Source organism: Lytechinus pictus, unplaced genomic scaffold (genome assembly GCF_037042905.1).
Source record: "Lytechinus pictus isolate F3 Inbred unplaced genomic scaffold, Lp3.0 scaffold_19, whole genome shotgun sequence".
NCBI classification, from domain to species: Eukaryota; Metazoa; Echinodermata; class Echinoidea; order Temnopleuroida; family Toxopneustidae; genus Lytechinus; species Lytechinus pictus.
The window spans coordinates 3,378,456-3,394,223 of NW_026974140.1; the positions used below are offsets into that span (position 1 = coordinate 3,378,456).

A 15,768-nucleotide genomic window follows, 5' to 3' on the forward strand; every position below is an offset into this window, starting at 1 on the left:
ATAGGGGGTTGGATGTACATATTTTATGGAATTGCCCTTGTGTTTCCTTAGTTGATCAATTTCAATAAAGGGCTACAAAGGCTAAAAGGGCTTTTAACTATAAAATGGTAGCAGGAGTGGGTTCAGTTTTTGTTTAGCTTGTTTTTTTTAACAACCAACCAAAGCGGAAACATAAGTTCCATTAAAATTCTGCTCATCGATGAATTGTTAGAAATTATTGGATATCCGAGTTGTCATTGTTTGTAGCAGACGACTGATCTATCATTTTCAAATCTTTTCATGAAACTCCTTTGTATTTTATAAATTAACCTCATTTAATTATAATTCATATGTATCTTTAGCAAGGGATTAATAATGACCCAGTTTTAATAGCTTATTAAATTAAATTCTAATGAAGTTGGCATGGATTCATATTATAATGTGAATGAGTCAAAAGGTTCTGCTTTTATCCAGATTTTAAGAAAACTAGTTTTGCATTGTCCTATTTAATTTTTTTTTCAATTGGTTGCAAAATCATTTCAAGCGGGATAGGATCTACAATGAAACGCTCTCTGCATATCAGGCAATTTGGTATAAGTGATGTGTAAGATGTGTTTCTTTACTGCAGTTGAATCGTACAAAGTGTTTTTCGTGATGAGAATATAGTAACATACATGTATATAGCCATTTCATGACCCTCAGCAATGCAGTGATTTTGATACTCATTCTGTTTCTCAATTCATGCTGCAAACAATGATTTATCTCAATATATGAGATGTCACTACAGTATTAGATTTTAAAGAGTACTGTATGTACATGTATGTACATGTAAATACCACACATATATACACCAGTAATAACCAGTTGTTGCACTTCATTAAAACATGATTAATACTTTTAGAACAATTGTCCTTGTAGGTTGATTAACTGTATCCTACAAACTATATACATCTATATGTAGGAGGGCATTCACATGAGAGTAATAATAATAATGATAATACATGCTCAAGGCGCTTCAGAGCAGAACAACAAAAACTATTTCATATACATGTCTGAACAATAAAATATATTAGGTTGCAGAATAAGACTGGTGTGTCCAAATCGGTATGTTGCAAAAGCTGTTTGTAGAATGCCAAGCTATTGAGATTGAAACTTGTTTGAAAGCTCTTAGGGAGTATCTGTAAAGCACGGAAATCACAGTTCTAATGTATTTTGCACCATATAAAAGCGGTAGTGTTTATTCTTAATCAATGTACATGTAAGAAAGAAAAAAAAGACCCTATGTTATAAGGAGTTGGTAAATTGACAAAGTAGCTGTTTTTTTTTAATCAAAAGTCATTGGTTTACAGATATCTTTAGGATAGTCTTATGGAACTTTCAGGAAGTCTTATTTGTTATCGTCAAAGCATTCAATTACATTTCTTCTCTCTCCTAATTTGTTACATACCGGGTATATTTTTTTTGCTTGATAAGAGAGTGCCCCTTCAATCTTAGTTGTCAAGTGTCCATTCGATGAGTGTCAGTGTATTGTCTTTTTTGATAATCATGAATTTTATAGAGCTCTTTGAACATTGAGGTCTTAATGTTTTGCACAAATGTACCAAGAAAGCCTTGTTTCATGAATAATTATCATACCCTATATCTTCTAAAACTTCAGACTTATTTAAGTTTATTATTTGTTGTTTTATTTGTTGCATAGGTTATCCCAGAAGACATTTTCTCTATGGCGTTACATGCAGGCTCGTATGTCTGATTACATCAACCCCCTCTACAAACCTAATCATCCAAGCACAGATGGTATCCTCACACCGGACTTCAGCCCTCAGATGCTCAAGTAAGATAGAAATCTATGACTAAGGCACCATATCAGAAGTTACAGCCAGGTTATTCCTGCAGGAATCCTACCAGCAGCTTTGCATTATACCAATCCTCACATTTCATCATAGGTGATATTATAGGAAATGAAGGAAAGCTGCAATGAAAAGACACATACATGTAGCACCATCATAGCAGGATTCCTGCCAAAAACGTGGCACAGACTTCAGACAAGTTATCTAAGAACACACTCCATGGGATGAATTTTTTGTAAAGTGCTTATATATTGCCTGATATTACCTATCATGGCAAACAATTTTCTTTAGGAGGAGCATGCACATTTTCTTGAACACCTATATTCGGATTAATTTCATATTATTTTGATTTTGAGGGAAATCTTTCCATTTAATATAATGACTTTAGAGTGCATGAAAATCAATATTCATAGGGATGCCACTTTTGAGGCTAAAGCAGATTTCAGGACTTTCAACTCGTTTTTCTTACTCTAGAATACACATTTTGTGTGTACAAAATGGCTTATTCTAGATGATTCAGGGTTTTTTTTCAATTAAAAGTGTTGTCCCTGTTTTTAACAAAGACACAGATGTGTTTAGATATTCTCATACATGCACCTTTAGAATTTACTAACTTCTTATTTCCCTGATGTTATTAATAAACTTGTAGGTTTTGGCGTGGGATGTACAACCGGTATGAGAATGGAGTACATCCAAGGGAATCGGTCTCTGATGTATTGAGTGCAATGAAAGATCACAGTTCTTCACTAGCAGACCATGTACAGTTCTTGGAGAATGTAAGTAGACAATGTGCTGTCATGATTGTATAAATAAAGATTTCATTAATGTAAAGTGATTGTGTACAGTATATGGTTATGTAAATTGATTGCTTGTTTGTAAGGCAATTATCATAAGATATAACTTTGTTTGATTGAAATGACACTAGTGAGTACTAATGATAATTATGTATTAGTGTTGGACCTATAAGGGTGCACATGTAATGAAATGTATTTCTGTTTGATTTTGTCACCTCCTCCTGTTAATTGCCATCGCTATTATCACCACTACCACCACCTCCATTATCATCGTCATCATCGTCATCATCATGGTCATCGTCACCATCCTCATCATTATCATTATCATGGTCATTATCATCATCATCATGGTCATCATTATCATCATCATCATCATGGTCATGATGATCATGGTCGTCATCATCGTCGCCGTCATCATCATCATCATCATCATCATCATCATCAATCATCATCATCATCATCATCATCGTCATATTACCATTACACACTGTAAAACTAGATTTCTGTCACCTTCTGTATAGTCTCAATTAATTTTCATTATAATTCCTTCAAAACAATTATCTGGTTGATCATAACTTTAGTTAATTTCAAGATTATTTGTGATGATTATTACAGCAAATAGCATCATTGAAGAAGATGCTGACATCTGAGAGTGTAAGCAGGGAGGAGAAACCTGATACTAATCATATCTTAGAGAATGGTAGCAGTCAGAATTCCATCTCACTAGACAAAGATGATATGATATCAACCAAAAATGACCTATCTAATGAAGTAAGTATTCCTAATACAGATTCCCAAAGCCTTTTACCCTACATAAGCTATAACCTTACACTTACCTTGACCGTATGACCTGTAGTATAAGATCCAGTGTAAGTTAAACTATTGTCTTAGTCTGGGCTATTATGTGAAGCGATGAGTGTCAAATACTTTTTTACAGTGCTTGCTTCATATGAGTTTACTTGGGTCTTTCCATGTTTTTATGGGATGAAAGCTATTATATTTATCATAAGATGACCTATATTTAAAATAGAACTTTTCACCCTTTGTATAAAGTGAAGCCATAGTTCAAAATACAGGCTTTCAGAGAGGTCAAGACAGGAGCAAATGTCGCATTACTCTTTAATCACGGTTTCTCATTCGGCTCAGTCGATTTATCATGGCTTGGGCGACAGATCCTTGTAGCTCAATCGAATTGAATCTTCAGCAGAGTTTACTTTATTCCTAGAAAATTGACACCAAATCATGTGGGACATTAGTTGGTGACAAAATTTCAACACTTTTTGGGTTGCTGTATAATTCTCACCCATGCAGTATTAATCATCTCGTGGATTTTTTTCATTTAGAAATATGACTCAAGTGCAATCAACAGAGATGACTCACCCAACAACGATGTGTCCTCTCTGAAGACCAGTCCATCCCTGAGACGGGATGATAGTAGTGAAGTCCTCTCAGCATCCCTTATGAACAATGCTGTAGAGAGTGTAGCTACTGAATGGCAGAGCTTCAGGCATATAAGACAGTGCTCCTGTTCATCTCCATTTGACTACTTCAGCAGAAAGGTATTAAACCATGATTCAATAATTGGATTATAGTAGTTTTCATTTCCATTTTTGTCTCACATGCATAGCAGAGTGAGACAATAGGCGCCGCTTCTCCGACGGCATAATCAACATCAAATCTTAACCTGAGATTATGTTTTTTAAATTATATCATGAGAGTATATGGACCTAGTTCATGAAAGTTAATCATAAGGGTGATCAAGTATTACTGAACATTCTGCCTTGGTTTCAGGTCACATGACCAAGATGAAAGGTCATTTAGGGTCAATGAACTTAGACCACGTTGGGGGAATCAATATGGAAATCTTAACTTGAGGTTAAGTTTTTGAAATGTCATAACTTAGAAAGAAAGTATATGGACCTAGTTCATGAAACTTAAAAATAAGGGTAATGAAGTATTACTGAACATCCTGCCCAAGTTTCAGGACACATGACCAGGGTCAAAGGTCAATTAGGGACAATGAACTTTGGGCATGTTGGGGGTATTTTTTGTAATATCCATCGTAACTTTGAACGTTGATGGAGCTAGTTCATAATACTTGGACATAAGAGTAATCAAGTATCCCTGAACATCCTGTGCGAGTTCCTGGTCATATAACCAAGGTCAAAGGTCATTTAGCGTTAGTGAACTTTGGTCATATTGGGGGTATTTGTTGAATCACCATCATAACTTTGAAAGTTTATGGCTATAGTTATGTGATCAAGGTCAAATGTTATTTAGGGTCAATGAAAGTAGTAGTATATTTATTATATGAATGGTGTGAATTTTTGTGAATAATTATTTTATAGTCATTTTCAAAGTCAGCACTGCTGCTCTAACCCTATCTAAGCCGGGGTATTTTGGGAGTTTATATGGCTGGGGGGGGGGGGGGGGGGCTCCCAGGCCCCCCTTGAGATCTCGGCCGTTGGCCACGCGATCGCGCCAAAAATTGGCACGCAGGTTGTCTTGGACATAATCTACAAAACTGTATAGTAATTTATTTCATGCAAATTCGTATTAAGCGATTATGCTAATTTATGCGTAATAAGTATGCGAAATCATAGTTTCCCCTCTGACTCCCTAAATAAAGCTCCAAATGTTCCAATTTTTGGTATAAAAACTCTTTTTGGTGTTCCTAGCAAGTGTACATGAAAAAAATTGCGATATCAGATCAATTTCTTATGTATTTTATTGTTTTTTGCAATTTCTTAATGTATTTCTTTGTTTTTGGACCTTTCATTTTTCATTGTTTTTTCAATAATATTTGTTGGGTACTCTACTGAGATCATAAACGGCATAAAATAAATACATTTAGACCAGCAAAACTAAAAATAATCATGTTATGATTTTTGGTTGAAATCACAATTTTTATTGACTTTGTATACGAAATCACGCTTTTGAGCAATTTTTGGTCTGACATGCACTTACATAATGTTGCGTAATTTCGGAACCGCGTACCCGGGTGACACAAAACTGGTCTCTAAAGTTGCGCAAGACTTCAAAGTAAAAAGTCGGTGAGCAGCGCGGTCAAAAAATTTTGCGCGAATTGTTGAGGGGGGCCTCCGAGGCCCCCCCCCCCCCCCGGCCTGGATAGGGTTAATTAAAATCACATAATGCAGGCAAGACCGCCAGAGGCCCTCCACTTGTTCATTTCATTTATTGATTTATTCAAGTCTATTAATTAAGCATATAAAAGATTAAAAAAAGTAAAGAAAAAAGCAACAAAGATACATGGTAATATACAAGTAAGGTAAAAAGGCTAAGATTGTACGAAAGCTATATACGATACAAGCATAAAAATGAACATGAACTGCAAAAGAACAAAGCAAAGATTCAGTCGAGGCAGTCCCTATATGCATAAAATTTAAGACTTGTTTTGATAAAATAAACATAATGATAAGGAAATATGATGGGGAGAATTAAATTAGTAGTGTTGTTTATCGGTTGATAAGGACCTACATGTATGCTGGTGCTTGATTTGACACTTGAATGAATAAATCATTTAGCTGTTCTTGGTATTGCTTTCAAGTATTTACTCTAGTAAGCCTACACTTAGGCAAGACAAAGTAACTGTCACACAAAGTCTCTCCTTTATCACATGCAGTAAAATGAAAGTTCTCCTCTGCACTGTAATATAGCTTTTACATAAACCAATATGCCAGGCGGTTAGCCTTCCAAGCGATATAAAAATTACCAGTTTTGGTTCAATACCAAAAATGATAAAGTGTGCTAATTAAAAAATAAGTTGGTGAACTTATGGACCAAGAAGATTGAATTGAATACTGGCCCTGTACAGTAAACTGAGATCTAAGGTTCTAGACCCTATGCAGTATTTTTACAGACAAGAAAGACATTTTACTGCATGTGCAACTCATCCAGATTGGTTACTCTATGTGGTTTTGTATGTCTATATGCAAAAACCTTGTATTGACATTTCTTCCATCTTATACCTGCTTTTTTCCTAACAGTACCATTGTTGGAAGTGCGGTGAAGTCTTCTGTATCCGATGTATAGATAAGCAAACTCTGTTACCGGGTCATGAATCCCAGCGTCCTGTCCCAGTCTGTCGGCCCTGCTACAGGGAACTCAAAGCGGGTTGTTCCGAGCCTAGCACGCCCTCACGCTCACCGTCCGTGGGTCTGTCCCCAACGCACATCTTAGCCAGTGGTCCATTATCACCGACATCACCCATCACAAACTCATTAGGGACCATGCAGATTCAAGAATAATGAGAGACTGATGACCCAGTTACATTGCTGGAATGGATATCAGTCTGAAAGCTTCTGAACCAAGTGTTACATCACCCTCAACTTCAAGGTTTCCTTGGTAATTGGTTGGTACGCATTCTGTTTTTTGTGATGTATATGTAACTGGGTCACAAGCACTTCAAGGATACGACGATGTCTGCTGTTGCTTAGCCAGTGTTGTCTATAGAATATAACGAAGAGTAAATTAGATATATATTTTTTTCTTTTCTTCATTCTTGCATTCTAATCTCAACAGTCTGGTTTCATTATTTTTCATTCATTTTCTATTACCTCTACTTAAAGTTTGCTTCTTGATGTATGGCTCAGTATTTATTGTAAATCACTCTTATTACATCTTTGGCCGTTTTATGCTTCCACTTTTCAGGCCAGAATCAGCGTTTCCAAACGTGATTAGTCCAAAACACGGTTGCGTCCATGCTTATTGTCATTTAAACGCTGTTTCGAAACGCCGAACGTAAACTCACAAAAAGGTGCGTTTGTAAATGTCGTTTGACCAGAATCAGGCTTTCTGGGGAAGTATAAACAGAACCACGATCGTAAACGTGTTTAAATGACGTCATTTGGTACATGCTTCCGGTGAGATGAAAATCCGCGGGCAAATACAGTCGCATTGCTCCACATGGTTGCATGTTACCTCCATGGAATTACTTCTTATCTCCCTTGTTTTTTGCATGTGTAGTACTATTACTAGTATTACTCTTCCAATTTGTCATCACGATGAATGTTGAGGGATTTACACCAAAAACCTGGAACAGGAGTTATAATGAGGAGACATCGCCAGATGCCCTAGTAGCATAAACAAGTAGATATTTTATTATTTTGTATACTTAATATTCTTTATTTTTTCTTATTATCATGGTGGAAATTATATGGCTATATCAAGAAGCTCCATGCAATTACTAAAATATCGGAAATTGTTCGATGTTTATATAACAGTCGACGTACCTTCCCCATACCAACACTCGGAGAAAAAAAAACTTTCGAAAAAGGGTGCGCCCAATTTGACCTCGCTTTCCTGCTCAACGAAAATTACGATGCGAAGCCAGCTGGAGATTGTGATTTCGCCTCTGAAAATTTAAGCATAAACAGCACTCCCAGAACCACGTTTACGATCGGCGTTTTGAATCGACGTTTGAAAACGCTGATTCTGCCCTCGCAATGGAAGCATAAACACACCCTTAGTGATATATATAATTCATTTTCCATCCAACCAAATGCCTAGATCCAATTTTTTTTTCTGAGTCATCTTTATTTCAATGGATATGTACAGGAATTGGGAATTGCCAAAGTTTTTTCAAATGTTTTTTAAATATTTTTTATAACTTTGGAGAGGTGTTTTGCTCACTGAATATGTCATTGTACCTGAATATGTCTAATTTTTGGCTCTGCCCGCTTAGATATCCATTTGGCACAACATGAATCTATGTTTTGCCACTCTCCACCCAGGTGTGGATGAGTGCTGCCAGGAAGGGGCTCCTGGAATAAAGTTTTTCACAAAGAGGTATTGTGATTCAAAGTCATGTTTACACCCCAGTGCAAATGTTGTATGTAATGTATATTCTGATTGATGACTCTCCAGCAGTGCACATAGGCCTATATAGAGTGTGCTCTGTCCAACTCGATATTATTCCATACCACACACCACTAGGAATTCCAGTATGACATAAGGGGCCCGTTTCAGAAAGAGTTAGAACTATGGTTACCTTGCCATTATTGTAACTACCGTGGAAAGCTTTATTGTGATTGGCTGCTGAGCCCTGTTACCATGGTAGTTGTGTAAATGGCAAAGTTAGAATAGTCGTAATTCTTTACAAAACAGACCCACTTACCTCTTTGTGAAACACCACTCCCCCTGGAGTGCCAAAATCAGGAACGTAGCTGTGCTAACCAGCATGGTAGCAATCTTTCCTTCCATCATTGGTAGATGTGTATGTGTTATAAACATCAAATTTATTTATTCTTATTGAATTTCAGAGGTATGAATTTCATTTTTGGTGCTCAACCATGTAGTTGGTAGTCAACCAAGCAACTCTTCATCATTTAAATATCTGCCAAAACTATGAATTCTTCACAGGCAAATCGGTCAATGTTTGCAAGTGTTCTAGCTTAATCAATGTAATGATTAGAAGTTGGAAGCAATAGGGTTACCTACAGCTTGCGTAGCTTGTCAAACTCAGTGTCTGATGACTATTACAAATATTTCAATGTAGATGATAATGTTACAGGACTTGGTGAAGCAACTTGAAGATTGCCCTGAGGCACATGATATAGTAATGAAGGTGATTATAGTAATAGTACCAATGATAGTCCTTATTTACCATGAGTAGTCGTCATAATGTGGTCTTCAAGTGGGCCATGCACACTATAGCATTACTCTCATATTGAATACGCCAAGCACACCGTGATAAGGCAGAAAGTCCCATTTTTCAGGTCATTGGTATGACATCATTGACCTGGCAGGGCTAGGGATCGAACCTATAACCTTTCTAAGGTCAAGTAAAGACATTTTATCACTTACCTAACCATGAAATAATATAGAATTTCTGTTGAATAATTCTCATTGTAATTCAAGAGTGCAATCTGACAGTTTTTTATATTTCCTCTAAAAATATACATCCCCGGAAGTTTATTTTGGCCTCGTCCCCCCTACCCAATACCCCCCTAACCGATATCAGCAATTTTCTATTACCTGTTCAATTACCAAGACACAACATAAAAAAATAGTAAGAGAATCATTAATTTGTTTGATAATTCTCTGCAACATTTTCAATACTTTAAGACAGTATTATGCTTCATCTCCTGATCAATGTGAGAACATAATTGGAAATGCTGCCGTGCCTGTAGACCAATGTGTTAGCAAAAATGAGAAATTTTCATTCCTATTTTTTTTTCTGAAATGAATGCACTATTTTCAGTGTGCCTCAATGTTTGTATAAAATTAAGATTGTAATAGTAAAATTACGATTGTAATTGTAAAATTAAATACAATCATCGGTTTCTTGCATTGAAGAGAATGTTTTTGGTTCTTGGCCTTATTTCATGAGGCTTTTTGTCAATCACAAATTATTAGCTGCTGTTAGCTGCTATTATACTGAAATCCTGCTGTTTGATAGGTTTATAGCAGATTTATCATAATTATCATTATATCATTTATAATTGATAGAAGTTTTCATGAGACTGGGTGCTGATTTGGGAGTTACAGGTTGGAACAACATTTAATATAGAGTGGGTCAATTCTAAGGATATTTTTATATGAATCTGAATTAAAAGCGCTTGCCAAGTCTTGTATAAAAATTGTGTAGTGTGAATGTATGATATATATTTGACTATTGATATGAATGAACATTCCCTTTTTACAAATGAGTAAGTATGTAATCTGTATTAACTTTGATTCCTTGCATAATTGCATTAGTAATAATTCTAATTTTGGTCTATGTGTGATGAAATGTAATAAAAATGTTATATTGTTCATGAAGTCACTTTTTAATCTATCACTATCACTACCATCATGCACATAGTAGAAGGGTGTAGGCACATAGACAAGTAATGTGAAAATGATTTATATCCACCAATTTCATTTTGAGTTCAGTAAAAGGTGTTTCAGGGCTTAATACAGTATGAATATTGCTATGATAAAGTGTGCTAAGGGATAGATAAAATGCCACACAGGTTCAGAGCATGATCCTACATGGATGCAGGTTTTCTTGAAAACAGATTAAAAATCCCAAGCTAAGCAGTCAGTCACGCTGAAACATCATATAAAGGGCTTTGAAACCAGTTTGATTGTTTCTTTCTTCTCTCAGAAATAATCAATGTATCCTTTGTGCCATCAGAAAGAATTCATATTCCTCTCTATAATGATACTTTACTTATTTTGATTGAAAATGACAGTATGGTTGAAAATTATTGGAAAACACCCAGAGTGAGTGAAGAACATGTTCTTATGTACCAAGTTATATATTTTGATGTCTACTGGCTTGTCAGCCACCAAATGATTTACCGAACTGAGATTATTTTTCAAACTTACCAATATTGATCTTTTCCATCTTTCAAAGCAATTAACCCCCATGTAAGTCATGATCATTACAAGTAATGTATAGTTTCAAGTAAATTTAATCATTTTCCTGATGAAATCCTGCTTTAATATTGTAACGAGGCCAACATTTCGAGGGACCAAGTTTTGAAAATGGTGCAGTATTTCTGTTGTGAACATTACCGGTAGTAGTATTCCAGTTCCAAGCATGCATAATGAAGCAAAATTTAACAGATTTCCCAACTTTTCTGGAGGAGTTCATTATTGAGCTGTTGACTCCTTGATGTAAAAGCTGTATGTAAGACCTCTCAGCAATGTGGAGCCCTTCAATGCTAGAGAGGCTGGTCAGATATTTAACTTGGATGGCTTATACAAAAGGCTAGCTTATTTTCAAAGACATTTCTCACTCATCACGAGCCAGCTACCTGTGATATAGTTCTCAAGGTCATTCTATTTTCACAACATTTTAACTACAGGTAATTTTTCCAAGTTTCCAATTTGGACCTTTTCTATATTTCAAAGCAATTTACCCCCCTGTATGCCATCTGCTTTCAGTTTAGACCACTCGGCATCAAACACCCAATTTTGAAGTTTGGGTAGACATTCTTGGTGATTGTCTATTTCAGTGCAATGTAGATAGATTTTATTTATCAAATTCATAGAAGGCATTTCTATTGTGAAGACAATTTCTTTTCCAATTCAATGTATTCATGAGTGTGGCTTCATATTTCTCTTTATATTTCTCATTTCCTTTTCTCTAGGAATTTAACTTTATTTCACTGTCAATTTTAATTTTATTTGCCGTACTTGTAAATGTTTTACATATTTTCTCATCCTTTACACTACGTATTATGTTCTATAATACATGATATGAAAAGTTTAAAACAGTAATTTCTTTGGACGAAAGAAAAATACATTTATGACCTACATAAAGAGTTTTGATGATGAACCATGTAGAAAACCTTAGATTTTGTATTAAATAGCATTCAACACAAGTGAACTTGCAGTGGTCGATCGGCTCGTGCAGGAAATGTAACTCTTTAAAATTTCTCCATTTCCCTTCCTTTCTTTACTCTGCCATGAGCATCTTCTCATGATGTATATTGATGCATTACAAATGTCCATATTACTATCATTTGAAATACAGATGCATACATTGTAGAATTGTGTTTGATTTGTGTTTCATAATACATGCATGCAAATTGGGCCTGTCTTTTGATGTCACCCGTCGTTAATCCTGTGAGATTTATCAGTGTAATGATAATAATATGTCCATTTATATAGCGCAGTTAGTAGGTGCATATACTCAACTGCGCTTTTTGATACTTGGTATCATATCATTACCCCAGCCGTAGCTTAGCCGCTATTATCGTCGCTAGAGGATCAAGGAATAGATCTAACCAGGTACCCATTCACCTCACCTGGGTTAAGTACAGCACAGTGTGGGTAAATTTCTTGCAGAAGGAAAACATGCCATGGCTGGGATTGAACCCATGCCCCTCTGATTGAAAGATGATAGTCGTAACCACTAGATCATTACGCATCCACAGTGTACCAAACACCATGCATCAATAACTGTTTCTTTTTCAAAGTGATCACAAACCTTATTCAAACTCTGCAGCTTTCCTTGGACCTCCCTGCTAGTTCTACCGATTGTTTCTTTAATTTTTCAATTCTCACTTGCGATACTTGCTATCCAAAAATAGTTGTCAACTTTCAAAAGCCTTATGAATATGAAAGTGGGAGGCACATGTATTATAAAATGCACAAATTATCCCCCTATTTTATTCTTAGATTGAATAATTTACCTGATGCACATGTCACTCTCTCCCCCCTTCATACAAACTTTAGTATCACTCTATCACTGGGAAACGTTGTGATGGGTATATCATGTATGCAATCACAACTTTTCCTGTAGAAGAAAATTATAACATGGTGATGATGATAGTCATAATCGTAATAATGATAACAGCAAAGATTATGGTTAATATCAACACCAAAAATACTATTTATTTTTCAATGAAAAAAAAGTCAAGAATCAGACAGAAATGAATAGGGTACCTTTTATTACTTTAAATTACGTGTAAGATGACATTTGACAAATACATTTAAGTAAAGATTTTTAATGATAACTATGCCAAAAATCATCATGTAAAAAAATAACTCATTGCTTGTTTATTCTTGTCATTCTCTTGCAATATATTGTTTACTCTTTCTCTGACCTCACCTTTTGTGGTTATCTTGACTCAGATCTTTAAAGTGTTGGCGTTTTCTATCTCAAACCTATTACTGTCAAAACTGGCAAAATTTTATCTGTACCATTGTCAGCCAAAATGATTGAAGACTTAGATAGAAACCATGAATCAAACAAACTGTATTTGATAGTGATTATGTCATGTCTTTATGCCAGATGTCCACTTTTTCTGGTTTATTTTAGCCTATTGTGTTATTTTAATATATATTTTCTAAACCCTTTATCCCATTTTTTATATGTATGCCATGCCAATTTTGAAGATATATCACCTATCAACAAAGAAAATGCTATTGATGATAAATCGAAAATCTGGATTGGCTCTTTTATATAATATTTGAATAGGTCTTGTACTCTATTCAGTGTCCATAAATTGGGTGATTTCAAGTTCAGTGTTGACTTTTTGGTGTTGGTGTTAGGTGAATTTTTACACGATTATAACACTATAACATAAAATGAAGATGGTTCCAAAAAATCACTCACTAGTTGTTGAGATGTCAATGATGTGATCTGGATCGGTTTTACAAACTCAGAATAAGTTTTGGAGCGAGGGGAAGCAATCCAAATTTCAACACCCAACACCAAACCAAGGCTAACACCGGACTTGAAATCACCCATTGTATTATTTAAAGTGATAATGCAATCTGCAGCAAGTAAATGAACAATTATCTATCAAACATGAAAAAATATATATCCTTATTAAATGTTAATTATTTATTCCTTGTAAAATTATGGATATGATGTTTTTTATTTTTCATGATTTAGTAAATGAAATATATGTTAAACTGTATTTTAAAGATGTGCTAGAATGTACATTATGTTGTCAATATAAGAACACTGATGGAATGTATTTTCTTTGGAGCACTGTCATTGTTTTCTAAAAGAAATTTCTAGCATCACTTGCAAAGCAGTATAAGCGCCTTTGTGTATGTATGCTTGTACATAAAAATGAAAAGGAAAGTATAAATATATATGTTCAATGAAATTCCTTAGTTTATCAAATCAAAGAGTTTACAGAAATTAAATGGAATATGTGATAATATATATGTATAGTATAGCTTATAAGTTCAAAATGCCACGATGTCATTTGTTATTTGTCATATTTGCGTTTATCGTGAGGAATTGATGAAGAGATGTATGAATGTTGAGTAAAAGAATGTTCATGAATGTGTAATAAGACAAGATGAAAAGTATAGAACGGCACAGGGGTCTCAGAAACAAAGCACTTAAAAAAAAAACTCTGAAAAGTTAGATTTGTTTCACTGGGGAAGCTTCCTTATTCCTCTGTGCAATGGTGTGCCATCTGTTATGATAATGTAATCATGGAATGTGCGGTTACCCTGAATATTATGCTAAGTCGGAAGCAAAATATTGCAAAATTGCATTGCTTTATTGCTGAAGTCTATATTGTCCAGTCCTTTTGATATGCGGCATTAATGATTTGTATTTTGCTAGGATGGCATTGAATGTTTTGCACAAAAAATTGTCAATAATTTCTTTATAAAGAATGAAATGTGTTTGAATACTGTTCAGGTGGATGTTGGTGGAGTTTAAAAAAAGACATGAATTATTCCTGTTATGCTCCTCCTTGGAAGATGAAATTTGTCCTCATAAATGTTTGTGTGAGATTTTCGGATAGTTGTTTGTAACAGCACATTCAATCCACTGTGCAAATGAGAATACATCATGCAAATGTGGAAGTTTGCACATTCTCGGAACAATTAGGAATTCACAACCCTTGTTGCATATTTATCAGGGGGGCGTTTCATGAAAGGACTTGTCGGACGTTTTATCCGACAAGTCCCATTTTATCCGACAGTTACCGTAGCAACAGTACCTCTCAGCCAATCAACATCAGAGAAAGATGTCAGATCTGACAACTTGTCGGATGAAAATGTTGATGAAACACTCCCCAGGACTGCGCATTCCATGATTACATTACCATAGCTTATGACATATAATTGTAAAAAGTAATGATCACACTTTCCAATGATAATATATTCACATGTGATGATGGAGCAATAATCCTTCAATTTGAGTTGCATATTTTTTATCTTTTTTTTTTTTGGGGGGGGGGTGGAGGTTTACATAGTTTATCCTGGATATTTAGGAAACCAAGGATTATAGATATTTTTCGTAACTTAATCACATGAATGACATTTTGAAGATTGGACCTTTCGGTTATTTGCAATTTATAACAGGAGAAATTAACATTTGAGTGAGTAAATCAGCCAAAAGAGAAGGTATAACCAAAATAATTTGGCAGGCAACATCTTAATTTTCAAATAGAAAATAACATTTTTAGAAACTTCCATCCTTTTCTGAAATAGTATACCTCAGTTTTAGGAAAAGGAAAAACAATGGAGTTTTGTTTGAATTGCTCTTAATTCTTGCATTTCTAATAATAATAAAAAAAGATCCTTGCTGCTTGTCAACAAAGCTGAGCGGTTAATGAAAAGGAAAATTTTGAACCCACTATGCTGCTATGACAGGCAAACCTACTATGAAAAAGTCTTCATTAAATTTCTGGAAATAGCAATTATTGGGCCTATTT

General features: G+C 35.0%; 1 protein-coding gene across 1 annotated transcript in view; it reads left to right on the plus strand.

Moving 5' to 3' along the window:
* LOC129261020 (myotubularin-related protein 8-like) overlaps positions 1 to 14,287 on the plus strand; it is a 33,016-nt gene extending 18,729 nt beyond the window's left edge. The window contains exons 10-14 of the mRNA XM_054899051.2: positions 1,679 to 1,813; positions 2,479 to 2,605; positions 3,239 to 3,394; positions 3,967 to 4,182; positions 6,631 to 14,287. Coding sequence (XP_054755026.1) covers positions 1,679 to 1,813; positions 2,479 to 2,605; positions 3,239 to 3,394; positions 3,967 to 4,182; positions 6,631 to 6,891 — 895 coding nt within the window. The 3' untranslated portion in view covers positions 6,892 to 14,287. The remainder of the gene's footprint in view (positions 1 to 1,678; positions 1,814 to 2,478; positions 2,606 to 3,238; positions 3,395 to 3,966; positions 4,183 to 6,630) is intronic.
* Positions 14,288 to 15,768: the final 1,481 nt, after the last annotated feature.